At 37.5% G+C, this 13,147-nt stretch overlaps 1 protein-coding gene across 1 annotated transcript in view; it reads left to right on the top strand.

Annotated features, from left to right (window-relative positions):
- Positions 1–13,147, top strand: part of dnah9 (dynein, axonemal, heavy chain 9) — a 257,756-nt gene that overhangs the window by 118,101 nt on the left and 126,508 nt on the right. Inside the window, 5 exon segments of the mRNA XM_051936263.1 lie at positions 5,279–5,440; positions 6,755–6,951; positions 8,919–9,081; positions 9,586–9,709; positions 11,830–11,972. Coding sequence (XP_051792223.1) covers positions 5,279–5,440; positions 6,755–6,951; positions 8,919–9,081; positions 9,586–9,709; positions 11,830–11,972 — 789 coding nt within the window.

Genomic DNA, 13,147 nt, shown 5'->3' on the forward strand with positions numbered 1-13,147 from the left:
TTATATTTGTAGTCAGAGGTGTACAGAATGAAGAGGAAAGGAGACAGGTCTGTTCCTTGTGGTGCTCCTATGTTGCTCACATCTGTATCAGAAACACCATGGGCCTACAAACTGCAGTCTTTCTGACAGTCCATTAACAGGGATGGCTGGCTGGTATTGAATGCGATGAAGAAATCAAAGAACATAATCCTCAGAATGCTGCCAGCTTTGACTGAGCAGGTGACAGGACACCACAAAGTTGGTTAGCACAGGTCTCAAGAACTCGGACTGACTCCATCTAGTGCTACTTGGTCTTCAGTTATGGACAGTCCACGCTGATGGTCAGAGGTGGACTCATCACTGCTCATTCCAGTAAACGTGATGTACTGGGGATGGTGTGGGGAGACAGGTCATTTGGAAAAAGGTGGCAGTGGAAGGAAAAAATCTATTTAAAAATGGTTCAGGGCGTTTGCTTTGTCCACATCCCCTTCTAGCACCTGAGCCTTGGATTGCTTGCGTCCTGTAATTATACCCAGTCTATTCCAGACATCCTCCATGTTATTCTGAGTGGGTTAAAATAGAAAACAAACTGTGTAAGCATCCTTCACTCATTTTGTTTAGCACAAGCTGTACATCCTTCGGAGCTTCTTTGTCACAGTGTTTGAATTCTCTCTTTTTCTCATTCAGAAGACCTTTTAGCTCTCTTGTAATCCAGGGCTGCTTGTTTGAAAAGCAGGGTACTGTCTTTGTGAGTATTACTGTGTCGACACAGAAGTTAATATAGTCTGTGGTGCAGTGGTAGAGACCCTCGATATTGTCACCATGTGATGCACACACTAGTCTGTCATTTGGAAGCAGTGATTCAGAGCCATTTCAGCCTTCAGGCTCCACTTTCTCACTATTCTGGTGGTAACAGTTGCTGTCTATTAGCAGGCGTGTTGCTTGGAGTAAGATGAATCAAGTTGTGATCAGATTTGCGTATACTTAGTAGGTTGCACTTAAAGGTGTCTTTAACATTTGAATACAGCACGTCCAGCTTATTTTTTAAGTTCAGTTTCAGTTTATATATTGCCTTTTCAGAGCTCACCAAAATAGTATTAACTTAAACAATCATCAAGGTATACTGTATGCTATGCATAGTGCCTTTGTTTAGTAAACATAATCCCAAGACATTTTATATTCACTGTCTATATAATTCACAAGTCTTTTTTTTTTTCCCTTTCTTATTCAAGAACATCAGGCAGTATGACCACATTCAGTCACCCACTACAACCCAGACCTACCAGCCGTGACAGTTTTATGCTCATTTGTTCAACATGAATAATTACTCACTGGTTATGTGACTTGTCCCGAGTTACTAATGGAGACTGAGCTGGTAAAACTGTGGTCTTACTGTTTAGGGCACATTTCTATTCCAAAGAGGTTTGTATTTCACTATAGAAAAAATTGTTTCCATGTTTTCTATCGGATGTGGTTATCATATTATCATCTTGTACTTGGTTACACTACAGCCTGATGGAGATAAAACTTGGGATGCTCCAATCATTTTTTTTTTTTTTTTTTAAAGGCCCAATACCCATCAGAGATATTCATGTTACTTGATTATTAGCAGCCAATTTTAGTACCAATTCAGGTTAATTTTCTTTATCCGTTTAAAATACTTACTTTATTCTCCTGCATAACCGAACAAATAGAAGCCTTAAGTCCTATATTAAAGTGTATATTTATAATTAAGCTATAGACCACTGGTGTTCAAAATCAAATTCTGAGGACTTATTGTTCAGTGATCATAATAATAAAATAAATAAAGTATGTACTTTAACGAAATTTAAACTAATAAAATATCTACAAAAATTTTTATCCATATAACATATAGTATAACAGAAAATAGTCGGCGTCTTCTTCTTTCGGCTGCTCCCGTTAGGGTTTGCCACAGCGGATCATCCTCTTCCATATCTTATAAAAGAAAATAAAATGCTTCTCATAGGTGGTCATATCGTTTATCGCTGAAAATATCGATTTTGGTGATCAGCCTTTTTACTAATCACCAATGGAGTCAATTGAATTGGAGCATCCCTAGATAAAAGCCATAACTCTTGTTGGTTACAGCCCACAGTTTTGTCTCCCAAGCTACACTCTCTAATATCTCAAATGTATTACAAAATAATGGGAAACATTAAATAATAATTCTGAACCCAAGGTGAATGACAGAATTCTTTTTTTTTTTTTTAAATAGAGCCTACTGTGCTGCATCAGTGCAGGATACCAACCTCTACTGATGGTCTGATATCAAATCGGAACAAACGATGAACTGAATGCCCGCAAATGTCATATGATTTGATGGCACAGTGAAGTAGGCAGTCCATACGCGAGGTCCAAAATGAATTCAGTACAGGAATGTCTTTGTGAGGTTGTCCGTGACGAGCCATAGAGAGCAGTCAGTGGGGATGATAAGGGTTAAGTAGGCACTCACAGGGCACCTGAAGACAGCGCCAGGAAACTGCTCAAAAATAAATCTGCTTGTCTTTGTACTCAATGCACGAGGCGGCAGCAGAAGTAATAACTAATCTCTGATTTTACAGCTGTTCTGCAAGCTAATGTGTCTTGCTTTGAACAAACTCTTTTGTGCACTGATTGATGAAGCATTAAAGCTGTAATGACTTCTGATGCCTTTCATAACCACATCAAGAGATAACACACTGCAGTTTAACAGATGGTGCATATTTTGGCCAGCAACAAAAAATTAAAAATCTGAATGAGTTTTCCTTTTACTTTTATTAAAAAGAGATGAAACACAAAAACTAAGAAACCATTTTGTTGTTTGATATTTCAGAAAACAAACTTAATCTTACCCACAAAGTTGGATAAGCTGTGCAGGCATACAATTTACAGCAGACTGGGTTTCTGTGATAGTAAAGTGGAGGCCTTTTGGATGTTTTTGTGGAGTGCCACTTGGTACCAGATGGGGGGCAAGGGGAATGGGTGGGGAGGTCTGTGTGAAAAGGCTTAGAACTGACATACTTGTGATGTCAGGCGTTTTGATCCAAATTCCATGAAATCACCTTAAAATGTCTTGCTCTTAAAGTGGCCTCAGCTGTTCTACCAATCAGCCTTTTAACATTCTGGCTCTTTAGAGGGGCCATCATTCATTAAAAATTGTATGTCATAGAAAGGGCTTGATAATATGCAGCTTATGAAAGGGTTGTTGGTCTTCATCCATTTTTGGTAAGCTGCTTTTAACTGTGACAGTTATAGTTTTACCATATTGAGCTTGGTAGACTCTACTACTGTTTCTTCTGCAACAAAAATCTTTTTGGTGCGGATTTTTTTTTTTTAATAAGGAATAGCCAGGAGATGAAAAGTAAACTAAAGCCTTGCAAAGTTTGAAACAGGATAACTGATCTGTTGTCAAGCCTAGTCAAAATACCCAAAATCAAAGTCAAAATTAAACAAGCCCTCTTCATAACTTTTCTGCCTGAAGGCGAGAGAAGAGGACCAGGAGATGAAACATGTATCACAGCAGAAAAAAAGTCAAAAAACCATAAATGCCAAAACCAAATCGTAAACCAGGAGTCAGCGTGGCAGACCTGAAAATTGAGAAAGGAATATGCATTTCATTTGATTGAGTTTATTATTTTATTGATTTTATTGAAATCACACAACATTACATACAAACAGATCAATTTTACAAAAATAGGATTGAAAACAAATCAAACCCCCACCCCTGAGAAAGAGAGCATCACCACCTCAGCACCATGTTGGGTGGGTTTTTAATGCATTTCTGAGTTAGCAGCATTATTATCACCTGATTGGACGTCATCGTGTCACTTTATTTAAATCAGTAGCACACAATGTACATTCTCCAAACTTAGGAGAAATTCAAAAACTTTAAACAAACGAGGCAAAGAAACTTGGTCTAATAAGCTTTTCTTGTTTTTATGTGTATACATCTTTTGTTTTGCATGTTAAGCGTTGAGGTTTGGTTTCAGTTTGCTTCTTTAGTTTCCCAGCATGATTTTTGATTACCTTGTTTTTTTTTCTCTCCATTTTCCAGTCTTAATTGTGGGTAGTAAAATGATGAAACTTCTCATTTTGTGGGGTATTCATAGCAGCTCATCTCTGACTACATCTTATCTCCTGGTCATTTTTATTCTAAACCCGCCCTGTCTTCTTCTGAATCAGCAAAACTACACCGGCTTCTGAGGGAATTCTGGCCTTGTCTCTGCCTGTCTTCCCAGTGGGCCGTGTCTACTACATTCCTCATGGCAGGCCCTCGGGGCATCTTCACAAGTACCTAAACTGAATCCTCTTTTTTTTTTTTTCTTTCAAATTTTTGCCTGAAAATAGCTTAATTTAATATGCTGCCAGGGCCCTACTGCTCATGTTTGCCATAATATTGGCAGATTAACCTAAGAAGAGAAGCCAGAAAAATAATGATGCGAAAATATCTCCAATGGTGGGTTTCCTCTGGGTACTCCGGTTTCCTCCCATAGTCCAAAGAAATGCAGGTTAGGTGCATTGGAGATTGTAAATTGTTCCGTGTGTGTGCGTGCCCTGCGGTGGGCTGGCGCCCTGCCCGGGGTTTGTTTCCTGCCTTACGCCCTGTGTTGGCTGGGATTGGCTCTAGCAGACCCCCGTGACCCTGTAGTTGGGATATAGCGGGTTGGATGATGGATGGATGGATGTTTTAAACAGTCAAAGATCATCACCTATATCCCTTGTGCCAATGTGGTGTGGTGTTCATTAGCTAGGGCAGTGACAGACATAAATGGGCCAGGGGTTAACCTCTTTGAATTTTTTTTTAAAGCTTACAGTATGAATTTGTGTAAATTGGAAATAACATTCCCATAAGGCCAAATAACTTAGCACAATATTTCAAAGGCTTAAAATGTGATGAGAATACTTGCAAATGAGTTAAATTTATGTTACTACAATTGAGATTTAGGTTACTACAATTGAACTATAAATATAGCACTTCAATGCTAAAAATGTACACCTTTGGTTATTTGCAAAATTCATTTATAACACTGCATACAGGTGTAACACACCTGGTAACTTTTGTACAGTCCTGCTCAACTTAAATCATTTTATAAACCTCAAACATATCTTTTACACGAGTGTGTATAACATTATGATATTATATTTCTTCTCTCCAGGGCCCTATGAAGGAGTTTTTGAAAAAGTGTGTATAAATTGTGTTGATTGCCGAAATTCAGCAAATTTCACATTTAATAATTTTGTTACTTTCTGACAAAAAATGCACAAATATGTACTTACTTTCTCATTTTTACCCCCCCAGGGTATTCTATTCTCAACACCAGATTGTTTAAAGGTTCCCCAGGACTTGCTGAAAATGTACTTACATGAGGCAAATAGAGTATACAGAGACAAGATGGTTGAAGAAAAAGACTTTGAAACCTTTGATAAGTTGCTGATTGACATGGTCAAAAAGTATTATGAGGTGAGCCCTGTTTTGTCGGACAGCTCGGAAATTTTGTTAAATTACTTCTTAACTGATGATACCTTTCCATTCTCATCATCTGTTTTTAGTTCCCCGCCTGATTACATTATCTGCAGAGTTTGCCTATTTCCAGAGTCTCCAGAGATTTTCTGCAGGTCCTCTGGTGTCCCCCTACATTAGTTACATTAACAGACATCTCTAAATTGGCCCTGCATGAGTTAGTGTGAGTGTGCACCATCTGTTCAATGAACTGGCATCCCATCCAGGCTTTGTTCTGGCCTGCTAACCTGTAATGGAAAGAACAGCCGCAGAAAATGGATTGATGCTCTATATGGGTTTTCATGAAGTTGGTTGTTGTATCATCTATTTTACTTTTAGAGTTGAATGAGGTTGGTTTAAAAAAAAGTTACTATTCCAGCAGTAGGTAAGCTAAACATTTAAAACCAAAAAAATCACTGTTCACTGTATATTCACAGGAGGCGTCTGAGTAGTTCTTTACATTTTTGTAAAGTGAAATTTGTTTTTATATACCTAAAAATAGAACAAACTGTGCAGGTAATCGTTTGCTTCATTTCTCATCTCACCACTCCTCTGAAGTGTTGTCAAGGGCTTTTTCAGCTCTGGAAAATGTTGACTAACACAGCAGACTAAACTTAGACTGTGAAGCCTAGGAGTCCTTAGCTCACAGTTGCAGTGCCACCAATCGTTTGTTAAACTGGCCTCTTCTGGAGATGAGTTCTTTTAGGAAGGAAGTCACTTGTAGTGCATATAATAATCTTTTTGACTTAAAGTGTAAATAATGGCTGGCATATGCTGTCTATGGAATAGCTTGAGAGTTTGCGTACCTTATCAGGACACAGACAGTAGAACCAAGTCAAGGAATAATACGATATTTAAAGAACCACATTAATTAAAAAACAACAAAGGCTAGGGCAAACTGAGGCCGAGAAAACAGACATAATTTTGAAAACAAAATGGACAAAAGTTCTTTAGAAAAATCCACAAAAGCTTATTGATTGAGGCAAGAAACTCAAAATCGAAGCATCAGTATGTAGAAATTGCTGGTGATTAGTTTGTGTGAAGTGATGAACCTTTGTCTGTCAACAAGAGACATTGAGAGAGAGGACCAGCCCTGCTAGAACAAATCACACCGGTCCAGTGACCTTTTACCCTAGCTACTAGGAGTCTACACTGCCTACAAGAACAATACAATACAGTGCAGTTTTCTAGAGTTCAGGATGCAGGAGTGAGCGATTTCATTTGCTTCCTTGCAGGATGATGTGTATTGATACTGTTACTTTTTCCTTAATTTAGGAGGTAGATGCCACTCTTGAAGAAGCTAAGAAGATGAATATGTATTGTCATTTTGCCACTGGTATTGGGGAGCCCAAGTATATGCCAGTGACATCGTGGGAGTCCTTAAACAAGACTCTCCTAGAAGCATTGGATAATTACAATGAAGTCAATGCCGCCATGAGCCTTGTTTTGTTTGAAGACGCCATGTGTCACATGTAAGATGCCTCACTTTGGAGTTTTAATTGGTTCATCTGATCCAGTAAAACCTGCTTTTGCTTGAATGTTAAACACTTATTTTGTAAGAACCATACCAAAACAACGTTTGTCTTCATATTTTTTTTTTTTTTCCATTCATTTAACCGTCCGCTTCATGTGAAGTCAGGGCTGTCTTAACAGCATCATAGGTCCCCGGGTAAAGCACTGCACTGGGACCCCTACCTACACCACCACTCAGCAAGTCACAACATACATAGATTAGCGTGGGACCCCCTGGACAACTGTCCAGCATGCCCATGCGTTAAGATGACCCTGTGTGAAGTATCTGTGCTATTTCATCTTTTTATGACACACATCAGACGTTAGATTCTACATTTAGATACTGTGCCTTGAAAAGGGACTCTGACTGTGCAAAAGTTTTTCATTATTTACTGAATGAAACTTACATCGTTATGTTTTTGTGAAGGCTCATGTGCTTACAGTGCAATTGATTTTAAGGTAAATTAATTGTACTGATAATGCACTTTGGCACAGTGGCTAGTGCTGTTGCCTCAAAGCTCCAGGTACTTTTGTTCGAGTCCCAAGCCAGTCTCGGTTTGGCACGTTCATCCTACGTGTACATAAGCGATTTCTCTCTTGGTCTGATAATGATGATAAAAATTATTTTATATATCACCTTATCATACATCTACATGCAACTCGAGGTGCTTTCCACAGATTAATCAATAAAACCAAAGCTACACCACATTTGTTTGGATTGTTATCATTAATTAATACTATGATAATTTTTTTTTAATTTATTGAATTTATTAAAATCAACCAACATTCCATACAAGCAAGTCAAATTTTACAAGACTAGGTTCAGGTTGCCCTGGAAACATTTTGGACAAGTTTAAACAAGGCAGATAGATGAATTTAAGTTGAATGATTGTATGCTTTGCACATATGGAGGCTAGAGTGAATTCTGTGCATTGATGCCTTCTATTCCTGTTCTGAAATGTTGAAATACTGTGAGAATTTTTAATAAATGTAATTATACCAAATGGGTGTTAAGCAAACTTTAACTACTAAAGCCTTATATACAAGTAGAAGTATTTTAAAATCAATTCCAAAGGACACTGGCAGCCAATGTAAAGATATTAATATTCGGCATATCTACTCATATTTTTTCCTTTTGGTTAAAATTCTTGCTGCTGTATTCTGGACAAGCTGTAGCAGATATACGTCCTTTTTAGTTAGTCCTGGTAGGAGAGCATTGCTGCAATCTAGTTGGCTAAATACAAATGCATGTATTAATTTTTGTCATCTTTAAATGTTATAAGAGATTGCACCCTTGCAATGCTCTGTAGGTGGATGAAAGCAGTCATGGTAATGTTATTAATATGTGATCTGAAATTAAGGTCAGAATCAATGATATTGACTTCCTCCCCCATTTTGAAGATGCATATGTAAGAATAATTGGGACCAAAAATTCATCAGTTATGAGGGAGGGTGGGTATGTATGTGTGACTATAGTATGCCATATACAGTAGTGTGTTCCTGTTATGCTCCCGATACTCATAATGAACCTGAAATCATATGGGTATGGATAGATGATTTTTTTTTTTTTTTTTTTGCACACCCATTGCACTCATTCACAAATTTGAATAATTTTTTATATGACACGAAATGTAACCTTGTAAAAAAAAATCACCTTTAGAAACTCAATATGTACATTGTAGAATAAAGATATCTTGGACTACCGGTATGTTTATTAGAATTTACTATGTGTTCCATATATAGTAAATGTGAATAAAAGGTTTGGTGTGCTTATGGCATAACATCAGATAAAATCAAAGCTGAAACTAATAATACACTGTATAATCTATGCTCCTGCCAGTCATAATTAAAGCTAATCTTGAAAATTGTATTTATTTTTTTCATACTATAAAGCATCATAATCATTTTTTTTTTTCTCACGATAAAGATGCCGTATCAATCGAATTCTAGAATCTCCCCGAGGAAACGCCCTCCTGGTGGGAGTAGGAGGCAGTGGCAAGCAGAGCCTGACGAGACTGGCGGCCTTTATTAGCTCCTTGGAGGTCTTTCAGATAACTTTAAAGAAAGGCTATGGCATTCCGGATCTGAAGGTAATTATCTCTGGGAAGCAAGAGGGTTGAATGCATCTTCACACCTCAGGGAGCAGCCCTTTGGCCTGTTCTGTCTGGTTCTGTCCTTGTTAGTTTTACCTTATTTTGAACGAAGAGAAGAAAAAAATTCATACTTTAGATCTGTTGTACCAACTAAAAAGCCAAAGTTGCCATCTTGGACTTTGTGTTTCAAGGGTTGGGAGAACCGCTCCTGTTGTTCAAAGATGGCTATCCCATGATTCCAAACACTTATGTTCTTTAAATGTATCCACATCTTCAATAAATTGCCCATATTTAGTATGTCTGAGCACCTGCAGTGCAGTGCATGAAAGAAAAAGGATGAAAGTAAAGCATTGGCTGTGTACCTCAGAGCATCACCCAACTTACTTAAATAGAATGAAAATTGCATAATGCCTTAACTTTCTTAACTATTCATTTTGTTATTTTTCTGAAATGTCTTTAAAACTGCTCTTGATGCTCTTAATTAATGTTTGCTTTATTTAGAGTGACTTAGCAGCCCAGTATATAAAAGCTGGTGTGAAGAACATTGGCACGGTCTTCCTTATGACAGATGCTCAAGTGGCAGACGAGAAGTTCTTGGTCCTTGTTAATGACCTGCTTGCATCAGGTAGGATATGAATGTGTACTGTGGCTCTGTTTCCTCCAAACACCCCGTTTTCTCTTTTCTAAACGTGTTTCCTGCCAAGAAGCATCTTTAACTGTATGTTTTTTTAATTACTGGGGAAAAGTTTGATAACTACCCTTTTATGAGATTTGTAGGTGGAAAGACATATTTCAACTGGATTTCTTTGTAAGTTTTCCTTCGAGCAGACCTGTCACTTTGGTATTATGTGTAGCGTTGGTGCTTAGTCTGAAGTTCAGATTTATTGTTACATGTACGAAATACAGTAAAATTCTTACATGCATTTGTTTACTGAAAGAGGTTGGTTCTCTATTGAGCTTTCAAGTTCTTCCTGTAGTCCTCACATATTGCCTTCTGTGGTAACTGTTTGTGATGGATATGCAACCCCTAAAGATTTCTGTAAGAAAGCAAGTTTAGAAAATTGTAACGGGGTTCAAAAGTTGAATTTTTTTAAATCATATTTATTTAGAAAAGATTTAGCTTTTAAGTAAATAAATGACTGTAGCTGTGCCATGGAGCTTATAAGGGAAAAGTAACATTACTTTAAATTGTGAGCATTTAACCAAGAGTTCAGCATATAAGGCAGAGGGTGAAGTTGAAGCAAAAGACAAGGATTTGCAGGATTAGGGAGGAAAGGTAAAACGTTTTAGAAAACATTGTGGGACAAGTTTGACACCTCTTTAGAAAAGTGGTCCACTTAATCTGTTCATTTGAACCATCGGCTAAATAAATTGACAATGATAAATGTATTTTAACATAGTGTTGAATTCTGGGATGCAAATGAACATGCAAGTGTAGAGAACTCGGGGGAAATATGCAAATGTAAACCAAAAGTTGAGAGGTATGTTTAAGCTCAGGTATATTGACCAGTGTTTATTTGCCTGTACAACAATTTGAAATGCAGGATTTTGGGGGCTTTATTTAACTTGTACCTCACATGTGGCTTAAAGTAACAACAAGTTGACAGAAGCTCAGGACCACCAAGGGAAACTCTCAGTTGTCCAATTTTTGACTAATGTCAGTTACTAAAAATTGCCGTCAAGCCACAGTATTAGAGAGACAGTAGATGGTATACAACTATAAGGTGCAGACGCAAGGCATTTGAGAGTGGCAGTGCTACCTAAAGCGCTCTGTGATGAATGCTGTTGTCCTGTAGTCACTAAGGTGTTTTACTCTTACAATACAGACTGCAGTGATCAGTCCGCAGTCATGACCTGTGTCACCTTGAGTGAATCCCACACCATACTGCAATTGTAGAAATATGGGGCATTTATTATATTTATGTCCTCCCTGCACTGCACATTAGGGTGCTGCTTCCTATAGAAGATCATTATATAAAAATATTATTCAGGTGGGTTTAAATTGAGTCAGGTAAACAATGATGTTACTTAAGTGGGGAATGCTAAGCAAAGTTTAAGGCGCCTAATAAATGAGCTTTAATAACCTTAACCCTGTTCTGTGCACTGTAGTTTTGTAGTCATGCAAAGTAGATTCGAAAGCTCAGGTGAAAGTGAGAGAATAAAGTTGTGCACCCTAGGCTTCTTAGCATCTATTCCGATTCAGATCGCACATATGCTATGCCTCCTTCATCTTCAGTGGATGTAACGAGTACCACAGGTCTCTTAATTGTACTTAATTAAGATGGAATATGATAACAAGTCCTAGATTTTACTGACTGAACGTCTTCTGAATAGTACAGTTTACTAAAGTGTTTGTTTTTTATTTAATACCCCACTTTTGCAATGTCAGTCTTCATTGCTTTTGGTGATTTTAAATCTCCTTTAGACAGTAATGCTCAGAGGATTTGTGCAGGTCCATTTTTTTGCAGCTGCTTGTTATGGCAACTTAACTACATTTTTATCAGCCCAGGTGTGTTTCATGGGATTTGTTGAATGCCAGTATGCAAGTTTTATAAACTGAAGCAGCTGCTTCCTATTTTTATTGCTGCCCACTCAAGTCTTCTTTGTATCTTCTGTCCCGGTGGCCTCTTACAGTTCATAAACAATGCATTGTTTCTAGGTGCATGGGGCTTTTAATCATAAATGATCTAAAGTTGTGCTGCTTCTGCTCTTCTCATGGATTTGGGGTTTATTTTGTATTTGCAGGAGAAATTCCTGACTTGTTTCCAGATGATGAGGTTGAAAACATTATTGGCAGCGTGAGGAATGAAGTGAAGGGTTTGGGACTGATGGACACACGAGAAAACTGCTGGAAATTCTTTATAGATCGAGTGCGAAGACAGCTAAAGGTATGGGAGAAAACAAACCAGGCAACAGCTCCATTTGAAGTGTTTAGAGTGTTTATTATAAGTACGAGTTAATTGTGCTTCCTCTATTTAGTATAGGCTGTCATCTGCCTATGTGATTGATAGCAGGCAGCAGATTGCTTTCTGAAGATCTTACATTTACTCTTATTACCTTCAATTTAATTTGTGGATGATTCTTTTAGATAGATCTACAAATCCCAGGATAATTTAGATCTCTCTATCCAAAAAAATCTGAAAATGAATTATTAATCAGTTTATGTATTGTCTTTTGAAACACTTTATTTTTTACAGTTGTTGTTATTTGGTGATAAATTTCACAACCAGTCCTGATTTCTCAAGAAACATTGATAGGAGACCCCATAAAAAACATCAATAGATCCACACCACCATGGGTGGTGTCCAAAAATTGTTTTCTAAAAACTTATTCCTAGTGTATACATAGTGCATCCATAATGACTCAGTAAAGAGGCAAGGAGAGCATTGATTGTGTAATGTTTATATTAATAAATAGTAATAAACATGAATAGTCCACTTTAATAAAAAGCTTTTTGGAATTACATTGGTACGCTAAATTAAGTAACTCCATTCTTTTTCATCTATAAATTGCCTCTTTCTGTATGTTTTAAGGCTGTCCTGAAGTTTTTTTTATTGTTTTTATTATTGTGATACTTGATATAGACTTTATAAAATTCACATGGCCTAATAATATATTATGCCCACTTGGGCTGATCTGCTACATAATGCCTGTTTCATGCTGAATTGCTTCTGTTCAGGCTTTCTCAACGGATATATTCACATGATGTTGAGTTACTGATACTCCTGCTGTCACCTTCCCACACTTTTATGTAACATCTGCATACAGCAGGTTCTATATTTGTCCTTTTCTAATTATTCAGTATACCAGCCTTTCACGTACCTCCTCATTTTCCTTTTTCACCTAGCCACAAAGTCCATCTTTCCAGAGCCTTTGAGGCTGTTGTTACTACTTTTTCTGTATGCTAGTGTTTGTTGATATGATGATATCTTTGCTTTTTCCTGTTGTCTATTTTGTAATTAATGGATCCAGCCTTGAAACCAAGCTAATGTTGACCTTCACTTGCCATGTTTATCCACAAACACTTGAGCCGTACTCCATTGACCGTACCCTGCCAGACAGT

The sequence above is a fragment of the Erpetoichthys calabaricus genome, chromosome 14 (assembly GCF_900747795.2).
Source record: "Erpetoichthys calabaricus chromosome 14, fErpCal1.3, whole genome shotgun sequence".
NCBI classification, from domain to species: Eukaryota; Metazoa; Chordata; class Cladistia; order Polypteriformes; family Polypteridae; genus Erpetoichthys; species Erpetoichthys calabaricus.